Source organism: Hemiscyllium ocellatum, chromosome 4, assembly GCF_020745735.1.
Source record: "Hemiscyllium ocellatum isolate sHemOce1 chromosome 4, sHemOce1.pat.X.cur, whole genome shotgun sequence".
NCBI lineage: Eukaryota > Metazoa > Chordata > Chondrichthyes > Orectolobiformes > Hemiscylliidae > Hemiscyllium > Hemiscyllium ocellatum.
This window is the reverse complement of record NC_083404.1, coordinates 27,159,461-27,173,478: the sequence shown is the minus strand read 5'-3', so window position 1 is coordinate 27,173,478 and position 14,018 is coordinate 27,159,461. Positions and strand designations below refer to the sequence as shown.

General features: G+C 40.4%; 1 protein-coding gene across 1 annotated transcript in view; it reads left to right on the top strand.

Annotated features, from left to right (window-relative positions):
* The first annotated feature begins 2,324 nt into the window (after window positions 1–2,324).
* The window catches only part of samd12 (sterile alpha motif domain containing 12), a 128,370-nt gene continuing 116,676 nt past the window's right edge, over window positions 2,325–14,018 (top strand). The window contains exon 1 of the mRNA XM_060824179.1: window positions 2,325–2,457. Within this exon, the coding sequence (XP_060680162.1) occupies window positions 2,445–2,457 (13 nt within the window). The 5' untranslated portion in view covers window positions 2,325–2,444. The remainder of the gene's footprint in view (window positions 2,458–14,018) is intronic.

Below are 14,018 nucleotides of genomic sequence, written 5' to 3'. Positions count from 1 at the left end.
TTAGGGAGATTTAAACAATCCTTGGATAAGCACATGGATGATTTTGGGATAATGTAGGGGGACGAGCTGGGAATAGTTCACAGATCGGCGCAACATCGAGGGATGAAGGGCCTGTCTGCGCTGTATCGTTCTATGTTCTATGCAGGTGACCTTTTCAAAATGACCCTTCATTCAGACTATTTTTAGGACATCTTTCATTTGCTGTGGACTACAACACTTTTAAAAGCTGGCTCTTGTCAATGAAAATTGCAGAGCAGTAGGAAATGCCCTTCTTAGCAAAGGAGCCAGCAACATCTACTAGTGCCAAGTATGGACCTGTGACCTGAACCTGCTCATACCCTTAAAAAAAACACTTCTGAAAATTGGAAAGCTGGGAAATGGGGTCCAGAATTTTGTAAAAAAGACACACCTGCCATTTTTCACCTGAGTCACCCTAACACAGCAAACATTCAGCTTGAGTGAGAAAAGTTAATGAGATCATGACTGAGCTATTTCCAACTTGATATAAACTCATAATTTTCTTACATCCCTCGATACCTTCAGTTAACAAACATCTGTCAGTTTCACATCTAAATTAACGAGTAATTGAGCATTAATCCAGAAGAGAGTTTCAAAGTTCAACCACCAGCTGTGCATGGAAGTGTTTTCTAGTTATACTACTGAAAGATCTGACTGTAATTTTTATATTCTCCTAGTCTACACACCCCCACAATGGAAATATATTTTTCCCAAGTACCAATATGTTCTCCTTAATGTCTGATCAAATCATTTTTTATCCCTATAAGTTACAGGAAATAGAATGTTAGTTCATATTAACTCTCCTTGCAATGTAACCCTTAAAAAATAGGTTAAATGGGATAAGCCCACCCTGCAATACCTCCAAGGGCAATGTAACCTTTCTGAGAATAGACTTAGGGCGAAGGGACAACCATTTAGAACTGAAATGAGGAGGTTATTCTTCAGCCAGAGGACGGTGCTCCTGTGGAACTCATTCCCGCAGAGTGTTGTGGAATCTAAGACATTGAGTGTATTTAACACAAATAGGTTCTTGACTAGTAAAGGGATCAAGGGTTACAGGGAGGAGACAGGAGAATTGGTTTGGGAAACATATTAACCAAGAGATCGACTGGATGGGCTAAATTAGTCTAATTCTGTTGCTATATTTTTTGGTCACCTAACCTGCACATCTTTGAACTGCAGGAGGAAAGCAGGGCACCCAGAGGAAACCCACACAGACACGGGGAGAATGTGCAAACTCCACACAATCAGTTGCCCAAGGTGGGAATTGAACCTGGGTCCCTAGCACTATCAGGCAGCAGTGCTAACCACTGAGCCATCCAAAACTCTAATCAATGGAGAGTCTGCCCCAGATACCCATTGATTCCAGCTTTACTGGGTTGAATGCATCCTTGATGTCAAGGCCTCTCAATCCCACCTCACCTCTGGAATTCAGCTCTTTTGTTCGTGTTTGAACTAAGGCTGTTACAGGGTCAGGAGCTGAGTGGCCCTGGCAGAACCCATCCTGGGCATGTGAGGAGGCTATGGCTGAGCAGTAAGCTGAAAACCTGATCAAAGATCATTTTACGATTATACTCAGTCTCGTATGGGTTGTGCTAATTAAAGTTCAAGAGAATACAGTTTTCAACAGAATGTCAGTGAAAACTTTACATACAAGGAAGGAATTTGTGTTTAAATCACATGGCTTTCAAATGACATTACCATGAAATAAATTACGTAATTTACTAGACTCATCTCCATCTCCGTGGTTAAAAATGCAAGCACTTCAAATGCCAAGAAATTTTGTCTAAAATAATTTCAGAATTAAATAAAATTAAAATTTAGTAAGTAAGGGATTATTGTGAAGAATTGAACCCTGATCAAGGAGTTCGTGTTTTTTTTGTTTCAAAATGATTCGATTCACTTTAAATTTTTACATAAATGCTCTTTTATCTGCCGCTCTCTGTAAATCGGTCACGTCATTGCTGGCAGTAGGAAATGTTTAAGATGACTACACGATTGCTTGAATTCTCAATGACATTACAGCCTTGCTGTGCCACCCTTTAGCCTTAGCAACCTGCTACGTTTCAAAGCACATTGGGAATTAGAGTTCATCTCCATAAGATCCTAATCAGCGCTAGAGCATTGCCGTGGGAGGACTTTGCCACTCCGCGGGGCTTTTGCAATGCTGGTCTCGCTGCTCGCATTGTGTGAAGTGCGATGCGCTCGCTGCTGCTCCCTCCCGCTTCAGCCAGTCACTGGGAAGTGCTGGAGGGAGACTACAAGTCCCAGGTTCCAGAGGCACATGCGCCGTGCTGCCCAGTGCAGGTCGGAGCGGAGCGACAGAAACTGTGGAGAATCCTGTATGGGGGAGAGTTCTTTAGCTTTGGACCATGACTGTAGGGACACTAAATGGATACTGCTGGGATTAAAGAGCCGCTGATATAATGGCAGTGCAAGGTGAGGTTGCTTATGTGTATTTTTTGAAATTTTTGAAATACTGGATTAATTGACTTCCTTTTGCAGAAAGCAGGAAGACCAACTCCAGCTGATGAGCCAGCTGACTTGAGCTGGCTCTCTGTGTCTCTGTGCTCGCCTCTCATTCAGATTTAATGGCACGTTTGCTGCATGCTTTCGGAAAGATGCCAGCAGGAGCTTTAATGTTGCTCTGTGTTTGGAGCATAACAAGCTAAAGATGGAAGTATTTTTTTCTTCAAAAGAGCAAGTCAGCTCTTCGAAAATTTTTGGTAATGTTGCTAAACTCTGGGTTGTAAACGTGTTCGACCAGCCCAGGTAGTTGGCTTTGGGCAGAATTGTATGTCTGGTGCTGCGATCTTTCTTTAACCTTCATTGACAATGCTTGGCAAATCTTTTGTGATGGGGTCCGTCGATGTTGTGTACCATTTTCATTATCCACGTACTTTGTGACCTTGCTGCCAATGTTTGTTTGTAAAGACAACCAGGTTTGCTTAATATTTTAAAGGGGATAGCGACCCTTTAATGCAGTCGAAAATCATTGAAGGACTGAAGGGGATGTTTCAGCTACCCATTTATTTCAGTCTATTCCCACTTTTGAATCCCCTCAACTGTTAAAATGGTGAGGACTTTCTCTTTGAAGATAAGTGATATACCTAGGAATGGGAAGATCCTAGCCTCTTTATATGCATCAATTTGCTCCAACATGTTATGTCCTTTAAAGTTTAAAAAAATGGTTATGTTATTGCACCTCTAGTGGGGTGGGTGTAGTCTGTGACCTGAAAGAGCTTTGTTTGTTTAGGGGAATTGAACTCAAAAACTGAGAAAATTGTATAGATTCTTGATCAGACAAAAATAAAACATGCAGATGAGGTCATCAGCAGTTTGGGGGGTGGTGGGGGAATGCAAATATCTACAAACTGGGCACTGATGCTCTCAAAATTAGTAGTGCTTATTTCCTGAGTTAGGTGACCCTGGATTGGCATTCTGCTGTCCTCTACTCTAAACAATCTTATCAAAAATCTGTGGACCTACTGCCACCAGCAGACACCCATCAATTACCACGAATGTCTGTGAATTAGAAGTTTATGGATCCCAGATGGTAGCCCAAATCTGAGATATATTCTTGTGTAATACTTGGGAAACACTACTATTATAAGTGCCATTCCTTGTTTAAGTTTGAAAATTGTTTCTTCAATGGATGATAAAGATTCTACATCACTGTTTAATGAATGGAAAGTTTTGCATTCTGCACCACATTCCTCCTCTTTGTTATCTTAAAGCAGATAGGCCACACATCTACATTTTCTGATATCTTAAGCCATGATTGGGTTTTCTATGTAAATCATTCAATTTCACTTTAAAAAAATTATTCTTGGAATGCTGGTGATGTGACAAAGCAACACCTAAAGTAAGATAGAAATAGAAGGTGGCAGTGATCCATTTCATCCACTACTGAAGTCTCTGATGCTCCCAAAATAGTTACATACAGAGATGAGGAAGTGAGCAATATCGACATCTGAAAAGCGTCTCTTACAGGGACACTATCACCTTCAGCATTCCTGCTGCTGTTCTTGATGATAAGTAGTCACAGGGGAGGGCACTGCTGGAATAACCTTGTTGAGTCACCACATTACATCCTGTGACAAATATATATTTGCAGCCACATTGGATAAGTGGTGTAGGGGTGAGTATTAGATTCAATAGTCATTGGTAGGTCAAGTGAATAGCTGTCTTTTGGGTGATATTTAGTTTCACGAGTGTTGTCACAGGATGTAAATGTTTGACCACGAGCCTGATTTGATCCTTATAGATGCAGGAGATGTATGAAGCAGTAATGCCATAAGCCATTTATTGAATTTCATATGCAATTAGATTTTAAGTTAAATTTTATCTTGAAAGTGTATAGCTGATACATAGATGCAATGGTTATTGACCAAAAGTTTTCTTCTTAATAATAACCCTTCCTTTCTCTGTATTTTCTTCTTGTTATGTGGGGTCACCTTTTATATGATCATGTTCCTATCAACCATTATTCTTTCAGGTTTTACTGGGTGGTTTTCTAACCAGCAGTCCTTCCTGCCTCAGAATCTCCCATTTATCTCGGTTAGGGACTGACACCACTGCACACAGCCCTGCCCCACCAAGGCCTTTTGTAGCCTCTTCCTGAAGTGGGATTTAAACCTCTGGTCACTTGATTTGTAGGAAGTAAAGTCACTAAAACTAGCCATAGTAATCTTGCTATTATGTGCAAAATAGTAAACTAATTTGCAAGTAAACTTTTAAGATTGATCTGTGAGAGTTTCGAATGTGTAAGATATTAAAAGTCTTCCGATGCTTTTCTGCAAGTAGGTAGGGTACCAGGAGAAAATAAGTGAAGAAGGAACCTTCTTGACTGAGCCACATATATGTTTAATTTCTTCGCTCTTTTTCATCTAGATCATTTCTGCATTTAGTATTATTTGACAACAGCAGCTTTCAGAGCATGACATCTTTTAAATCAGACTGTAGAACAGTACTGACAGGATTTTTGGTGGGTTTTTTCCCCAGAGTTCTTGTACCTGGTTTCTGGTTCTGGTTTTTTTTTAGCCATAAGAAACTAGCTGAAATTTATGATGAGCAATTTTACCAGAGTAACCTTTTGAAACTATATTGACTGACCTGCCATTTTAAGTATATAACATTGAACAAGTATGCTCTGAAAATTGTATTTTCAACTCTCAACTCTCAAAATGTTGATTGGGAAAGCCTACCAGTATTTCAACTGGTGCTTTTTCAAACTTTTTCTCATTGTGACAGTGTGGTGAAGCTTGAAAGTTGTTTCAACCCCTCCAGAGAGCTGGGGTGGGCAGAGAGGGGAGTTAAGTGCGGTATTGAAGAAGGTAGAGATGTGATATGGGGTAGATCTCAAGAGTAGAGATGGGATGGGGCAGAGACTGATGGGTTGTGGTGGTACACAAAGTGGAGGGAAGATGGGCAGAGTAGCGAGTGAGGAGGGGAGGGTCACTTTGGAGACAGAAGGGAGCTGTAAAAGCAGGTACCTGTTCCAATAGAAGAGCAGCTGTGTAGCTTGGTCAAAATTCCAAGGCAGCCATTGCTGTCTCTAAGCTTCTGACCGCAAAATGTCAGTTCACAGCCTCAGCTGGAGTCCTGGCACCCAGTTTCAGAACCTCTGATGAAAACATGGGACAAAAATATGTCTGAAAATCACTCATGATTTTAAAAAGTATCTTGCTTCCATGACTTTATTTTTTCTATTGTCTGCATTCACACACCGAAGTAAAGTGGGATTATGTGCTGAGGGGATGTTAAGATTTTTTTGTCCATGCATCAAGATATAATCTCAAATTACTGTCACGCTAGTCAGAATGAGAGAACGGTTCTGATCCCAACTGATGGTAATACGGGATAAGTCGGATTCCAGAATGAAATCTGGCTTTATAGCCCATAAGGTTTATTTTTGAAGTTTGGTCACTGCAGTAGTCAAGCACTGAATGTATAAGAGATAGGAGCAGAATAAGGCCACTCACCCCATTGAGTCTGCTCTGGCATTCAATCATGGCTGATATGTTTCTCAATCTCTAACTTCCTGCCTTCTCCTCATAACCTTGATCCATTTACTAATCTCAACAGCTCTGTCTTAAATACACAGTGATTTGGTCTTCACAGCCCTCTGTGGCAATGAATTCCATAGATTAATCACCCTCTGTCTGAAGAAATTGCTCCTCACTTCAGTTTGAAAGGGCCATCCTTCACTCTGAGGCTGTGCCTTCAGGTCCTGATCTCTTCTACTAGTGGAAACATCTTCACCACATCCACTTTATCCAGGGTTTTCAGTATTCTGTGAGTTTCAATCAGATCCCCCCCTTATCCTTCTAAAGAGGCTCCAAAAGTATTTTTACAAAAGAGTATCAAAGTTTATTATTTACAAGTGAAAAGTCACAAACTATTATGCATTTTATAAAACTATGTGAAACCATCTTATTACGCATATCAGAAATAAAGATTTGACCTTGCCTTCAGCAACACCCTAAGGTACTCAAACCTCGATGAAGGGTCATCTTATTTTCACTTCAAAGTTTTCCATTCTGTAGTGTGGCTGTACTTGGATTCTTTCTGGATAATGTCTGAATTCACTTGATGTGGTGTTCTTTAATTAATATATATTCACAAGAATTGTGGGCGGCACAGTGGCACAGTGGTTAGCACTGCTGCCTCACAGCGCCTGAGACCCGGGTTCAATTCCCGACTCAGGAGTTTGCACATTCTCCCTGTGTCTGCGTGGGTTTCCTCCGGGTGCTCCGGTTTCCTCCCACAGTCAAAGATGTGCGGGTCAGGTGAATTAGCCATGCTAAATTGCTCGTAGTGTTAGGTAAGGAGTCAATGTAGGGGTAGGGGTGGGTTGCGCTTCGGCGGGTCGGTGTGGACTTGTTGGGCCGAAGGGCCTGGTTCCACACTGTAAGTAATCTAATCTAATCTAATCCTTAAATTGACAACACAGTTCACTTACTTCTTAACATGCATCCTTAACTGCCTCTTCCACACTGTTTGTTTGTCTCTGGAGCTTTTCTTGTACTGATATTGTAAGCATCTGGGCCTGCATTTCTCCTGCTATTCTTATAGGCCTCTTCTCCCTGAATGACCTGCTTTTATATGAAATAAACCAGCACACTCACGTCCTTCTGGATGGTTCTATCTTCGAGAAATAACTGGTTTCTGTTTCCATTTTTCTCTGCTATAGGACGCCTCATTGCTAGGCAATAGACTCAATTTATTTTACCGTAATATTTCTTTTTCTAAAACACTGAACTATTCACCTTGAGGGGTTTTCAAAAGCATAACTTTAAATGAATTTAAACACATTTACAAGCAACTCCTGCTCATACTTTCATTTTTTGTGTGTACATTAAGACACATACTCAATGTCGAAATACAAATCAAGCCTAAAGATAATGCTCTCTCCATTTTAGATCCAAAGTTTCCAGGTAATAAGAATATATCTTGAACTGTCATCATAGACCTGCCTTAGCTGGTTTGTAACAGCTTACCAGTTTTTCATGTGTTTGCTTTGTAAACCACCCCTAGTGTGGAATTGCCTCTCTTTGTATAAAATACAGTTGAAATGACACTGATGCAATTACAGGTCAAGTTTCTACGAAGAATACTTTGCATAATCGCAAGCATAAAATCCTCAAAGCTGCAGAATAGAAGTTGTAACAAAAACAGAAATTGCTGGTGAAACTCCGCATGTTCTGAGGGAAAGCCACTGGACTCGAACCATTAACTCTGCTTTCTTCCCACAGATGCTGCCAGACCTGCTGAGTTTCACCAGCAAGTTCTGTTTTTGTTTCGAACCTGCAGCATCTGTAGTTGTTTCATTTTATGGTAGAAGTTGTTACTTTGTCTACTTTACAAATGAAAGGTTGTAATGAAAGGTTGTACTCTCAGTTCTATAGCTGAAAATTGGTTTATCACAAAATATTTTAATGTGTTCTGTCCACTGCTTGTAACTTAATTTACAACTTCTGACAATGACTTAAAGAAACAGTCTTGAACAGTTTAAAAACAATATTCACGTTTTTAAAATAAGTTTTTTTTAATAGAAACTTCATTAAGTGGGCCTACTCGTGTCAAATTTCACAACTTCAGCCTGGAATTGTGGACAAGGTTGATCTGAATCATAAAGACACACAAAAATGTCACAAAACACACAGCACAACTCTAGTTATGTTCAAAGCTTGCTAATCTTTTGCAGTGATTTTACTCAAATTATTATTATAAACAAGTATCAACATTTCTGTTTAGCATCAGCTAGACATTCATTTCCATCTATTTGTTCCTCTTTCCCGTACCCTCTAATCCACATGTCTAACATCGTGGTAAATTGATCATCTTTTTAGTTCCTGCAGGTGATCCCTGAGTGTTACGGCACACAACTGATTTATGTTGATTCCCAAAGAGTTCCCACATGATAGGGTTCAGAAAAGATTTACAAGCATGTTGCCAGGGTTGGAAGATTTGAGCTACAGGGAGAGGCTGAATAGTCAATAAGTGTGGTGCTGGAAAAACACAGCCAGTCAGGCAGCATCCAAGGAGCAGGCAAGTCGATGTTTGAAGAGCTCATGCTCAAAACATCGACTCTCCTGTTCCTCGGATGCTGCCTGACCGGCTGTGTTTTTCCTGCACCACAGTTTTTGACTCTGATCTCCAGCATGTGTAGCCCTCAATTTCTTCCTGGAGAAGCTGAGTAGGCTAGGGCTATTTTCCCTGGAGCAACGGAGGCTGAGGGGTGACCGTATAAAGGTTTATAAAATCATGGGGGGCATGTATAGGTGAATCGTCAAAGTCTATCTCCCAGGGTAGGGGAGTCTAAAACTAGAGGGCATAAGTTAAAGGTGAGAGGGGAAAGATTTAAAATGGACCTAAGGGGCAATGTTTTCACACAGAGGGTGGTGCATTTATGGAATGAGCTGCCAGAAAAAGTGGTGGAGGCGAGTACAATTCCAACATTTAAAAGGCATCTCGGTGGGAATATGAATAGGAAGGGTTTAGAGGGATATGGGCCAAGTGCTGGCAAATAGGTCTAGATTAATTTAGGATATCTGGCTGACAGGGACGAGTTGGACCAGAAGTGTTTCTGTGCTGTAGATCTCTATGATTCCTATGAGGCAATAGTCATGTCCCTGTCTCTGAGCCAGGAGGCCAGAGTTCAAATCCCATCTTCCGAGGTGTGTAACAACATCTTTGAACAGGTTGATTAGAAAATATTTACACGTCTCCAATCAGTGTACACTAGAGAATAGTCTAGGAATGTCATGGTACCACCTTCACACCCACACCCCTACCAAAACAGAATTAATAAAAGACCTACTACCTTAGATGAGCCAATGTTGTCCTTTGTAAGAAACAGAGCTCCTTTGCAGCTAATTATATGGCACTTTGTCAAAAGGTCATACATAATTAATCACAGTGGGATCAAGCATTTGACAAAGTTTCTTCAAAGTTAAAAGTCAATTTCTTGAAGTTGTCTCATATAATTTCATTTCTTCCTTTAAAACCTTGTGACTTGGAACCTCTGTTGCAAAATCCTTCTTGCTTTCAAATTAAGGAAACAATTCATACAGGAAGTTTGGAAGACTAAGGAGATAGGAATGTGGTAAGCTGTTCAACTCGCCTTGCTAAATCTTTTTTAAAAAAGAAACTACACATCTCAATCCTATCAGCTGACTTTTTTTTTCAGCCTTCATGACAGACCCATAGATCTGTTTTCAAGTGTTAATCAGTGTAGGTTCATCGTTCCTTGTAAGTAGAGTTGCAGGTAGATAGGATATTGAAGAAGGTGTTTGGTATGCTTTCCTTTATTGGTCAGAGCATTGAGTAGAGGAGTTGGGAGATCATGTTATAGCTGTACAGGACTTTTGGAATATTGCATGCAATTCTGGTCTCCTGCCTATCAGACGTTTGTTGTGAAACTTGAAAGGATTCAAAAGATTTTACAAGGATGTTGCCAGGGTTGGAGGGTTTGAGCTGCAGGGAGAGGCTGAATAGGCTGGAACTGTTTTCCCTGGAGCGTTAGAGGCTGAGGGGTAAACTTATAGAGGTTTATGAAATCATGAGAGGCATTGAAAGGGTAAATAAACAAGGACTTTTCCCTGGGGTGGGGGAGTCCAGAACTAGAGGGCATAAGTTTAGGGTGAGAGGGGAAAGGTTTAAAAGGGACCTAAGGGGCAATGTTTTCCCGCAGACGGTGGTGCATGTGTGGAATGAGCTGCCAGAGGAAGTGGTGGAGGCTGGTACAATTACAGCATTTAAAATGCATCTGGATGGGTATATGAATAGGAAGGGTTTGGAGGGATATGGGCCAAGTGCTGGCAAATAGGACCAAGTTAGGTTAAGATATCTGGTGAACATGGATGAGTTGGACTGAAGGGTCTGCTTCTGTGCTGTACATCTCTATGACTGTGTGACTCTATGACTCTTTGTTCTGTAAGGGCGTTTCACATCACTGTTTTATTTGATCTGGTTCCAAATTGTGCTGCTTATTCTATTGTACTTTAATTTGAGTTACTGTTCAAGAGTTGACTTTTTCTTTTTGACCTTAAGATTTGATTTGATTTATTGTTGTCACATGTATCTAAGTACAGTGAAAAGCTTTGTTTTGCAAACAGTACAGGAAGATCATAGCAAACAAGGAAATACAGATCATAGCATGCTTAGACAGAGTGAGGCATACAAGGTTACGACTGTACAGGAGGTGCTCAAAGCAAGATCAACATTAGCAATCTGCCGTCTTGTTTGTTCTGCCTTGATCTCCTGTCATCTCTCCCAATAGCTTCGTATGGGTTAGCTGAAAAGTCTCAAGTTATTCCAGTGTTTCCAAATAACTCCACTCGAAACTAGGAATCGTTTTGTTCTGTTCTGTAATTTTGTTAGGCCTTCTTTGATAAACTCTCATTCTCCAAAGCCGAATGCAGTACATCAAATGGTTTAATGAAAATACTGTATAGTTTAATAATGACTTATCTTGTTTTTCCAACATTTCTATTTGCTTTGCTCTTTGCAGCTGCACAATAATTGGACAAGCTGAGCATCATTTATTGACCTGCCTCCAAACTAGCAGCCAATGTTTTAATTTGGACTTATGTTTTGTATGTGGATGCTGGATTTTTTTTCTTATTTGGAGTTTATGGACTTCACTGGCTGGGCCCAGATTTTTGCCTATACCTAGTTGCTCCAGAGAAGTGGTGGTGAGCTAACTATTTTAATCATTGCAGTCTGCATGCTGTAAGTAGACCCACAATGCTGTTAGTGAGGGAGTTGCATGATTTTGACCAGTGGCACGTTGGAATGGTAACATATTTCTAAGTTAGGAAGGTGAGTGGCTTGGCGGGTAACTTGCAGGTGGTGTTCTCATTTACCTCCTCCCCTTGTGCTTCTAGATGGAAGTGATCATGGGTTTGGACGGTACTGTCCAAAGAACTTTGATGAATTTCTGCAGTGCTTTTTGTACATGTGCATTTGTGCTGGAAGGACTGGATCTTTGTGGATGGGGTGCTGAATATTTTTAAGACAGTGATAGGTATCATTACTTTAGTCAACCTGTTCAGAGGTGGGACTTGAGCCCAGAACTTCTTGACCAAGTTACAATCACATCACAAGACGTATTCTTGACAAACAATGGGGTAAAAAGCTATCTGAAAGTTGGAAGTATGATCAGCAACCAAATCAGTCATGTACCTACTGAATGACAGAACAGGCTCAATGGGTTGAGTGTTCAACTTTTTATCCTAGTTTATATGTTGAAACAAGCTGGAATTTATATTGTGCATTGTAAAATGCTATTAGTGAGTATCACAGTGGAGTGAGAAGGGTGTACTATCTTCATTTTTATTTTCTATATTTTTGTCTTCCTTTTGTTTCCCTCCCTTCCAACTTCACTCACTCCCTTTCCTTCTCAGACAATGGATCTGTGCAGATAGAGGGTGTGTTTTATTTTGGTAATTCAGGAACTTTTGTCCATCCATTCTAAACCTTGTGTAGAAACTAGAAGTTAAGTAACGTTGGAATTCAAACTTAATTTCAGAATAACATACAGAATATGAGTGCATTATTGTTGGACTGCAGTGAGAGTAAGATGGGACACTACCTTCAGTTTATTTTAAACCCACACAAATTGAAAATATCTTGGGTTTGTAGAGACTTTTAAATGTTGTGTCCCTGCATTTATCCAGTTGTAGTTGTAAAGAAGTATTCCCATTAAATCCTGTTAGTTTTACAGAAAATATTTTTTTTATAATCAGTGGTCCATTTTTTTGAAGAGAAAGGTCAGAGGGACATTGTCAGGACAGATAGTGTGGCAAATACCCTGTTCTCCAATTTCTTTTATGGGGTAGATCTTCTTAGCTGTGACACTGAAAATGGGTGACAGCACAAACTAGCATTGTTGCTTCTTGGGATTTTCAAGGCAGCTCTGTTTAATTTTTAAACCATTAATAAAATTAATTGTATTGTAAGAAAATTATTTTAGGGTGGTGAAAACAACAAATGCAGGAGATTACAGTGGGTCAGACAGCATTCATAGAGAGACCAAGCTAAAGTTTTGATTCTAGATGACTCTTCATCAGAGCCAAAGTGATGTGTGTAGGGATTTGTTATGAAAATGTAATTTTAGTTTGGGGATCAATTTTTTTCGATAAGGTAACTTAAGTTCAGAAGTTGCTGGGCTGAACGGGGTACATATACACCTATTGTCCTTCCATGTGTTCTTTGAAGGTCAGCGTTAGAAGGATGAAAGCCTTCAAACTGCAGGTGGACCCAACTGCAGCTGGGAACTGAAGACAAGCAAGTCTGAGAATGATTTCCCTATCATTTGAAATTTAAATTATTCATTTCGGTTCCAGATTAGAGAGAAGTTCAAAAGCCAGGGGTTAGCAAGTGAGATCTTGCTGTCTGTGTACTTTACAAGTCAGTTTTTGTGCTGAAGCTACAAGTTAATTAGTTTTAAGTAATCCAGATACTTTGTGACTCTGTGGGTAAGTGGAATACAAGTTGGATCTTTTGAAAGAGGATTTTTTTTTCTTGATGTGATTCTGGACTGCACCACTTTTGGAAGGAGTTCAAACAGACATTTGGGGCCTAGAAGCAACATTGAGAATCTATAAAGCAATTGTAGAACAGAAGCAAAGGGCTGTTGGAAATCAATGGTGATCGAGGCAATGTCGCTATCGGGTAACTGGGCAGAAACCTAACAGATGGTGTACAATATAGCAAAGTGTAAGTTTTTCATTTTGAGCGGAAAAATAAGAGCTGAATGTTTTTAAATGGGAGTGACTAGGAAATGCTGTGTTCAGAGGGACCAGGATGTCCTTGCACATCTCTGCCTCCACCAAAGGTTCCCAGTGTCACGGATGCCAATCCTCAGCCAGTTTGATTTATTTCACATGATATCAAGAAATGATTAAAGACACTGGATACAGCAAAGGCTGTGGACCCTGACAACATTCTAGCAATAGTACTGAAGACCTGCTCCAGGATTGCTACACGCATGGCCCAACTGTTCCGTATAGCCATAATACTGGCGTCTGTCTGACAGTGTTTCCCAGGTATGTCTTATACACAAAATTCAGGACAAATCCAAACCAGTCAGTTACCACTCCATCTGTCTACTCTTGGTCATCAGTAAAGTGATGGAAGGTGCCATCAACAGTGCTATCAAGGATCACCTACTCAGTAATAACTGCTCAGTGATGCCCAGTTTGGATTTTGCCAGGGACACTCGGCTCCTGACCTCATTACAGCTTTGGATCAAACATGGATGAAACACCTGAATTCTACAGGGGAGATGAAAGTGAGAGCCCTTGACATCAAGGTCCTTGAGTGTGACATCAAGAAGCCCCAGCAAAGCAGGAATCATTGGAATCAGGAGCAAACCCTCTGCTAAACAAAAACCAAAAGAACCGCGGATGGTGTCAATCAGAAATAAAAACAGAAATTGCTGGAGAAGCTCAGCAAATCTGGCAAATTCTGTAGAGAGAAATCAGAGTTAA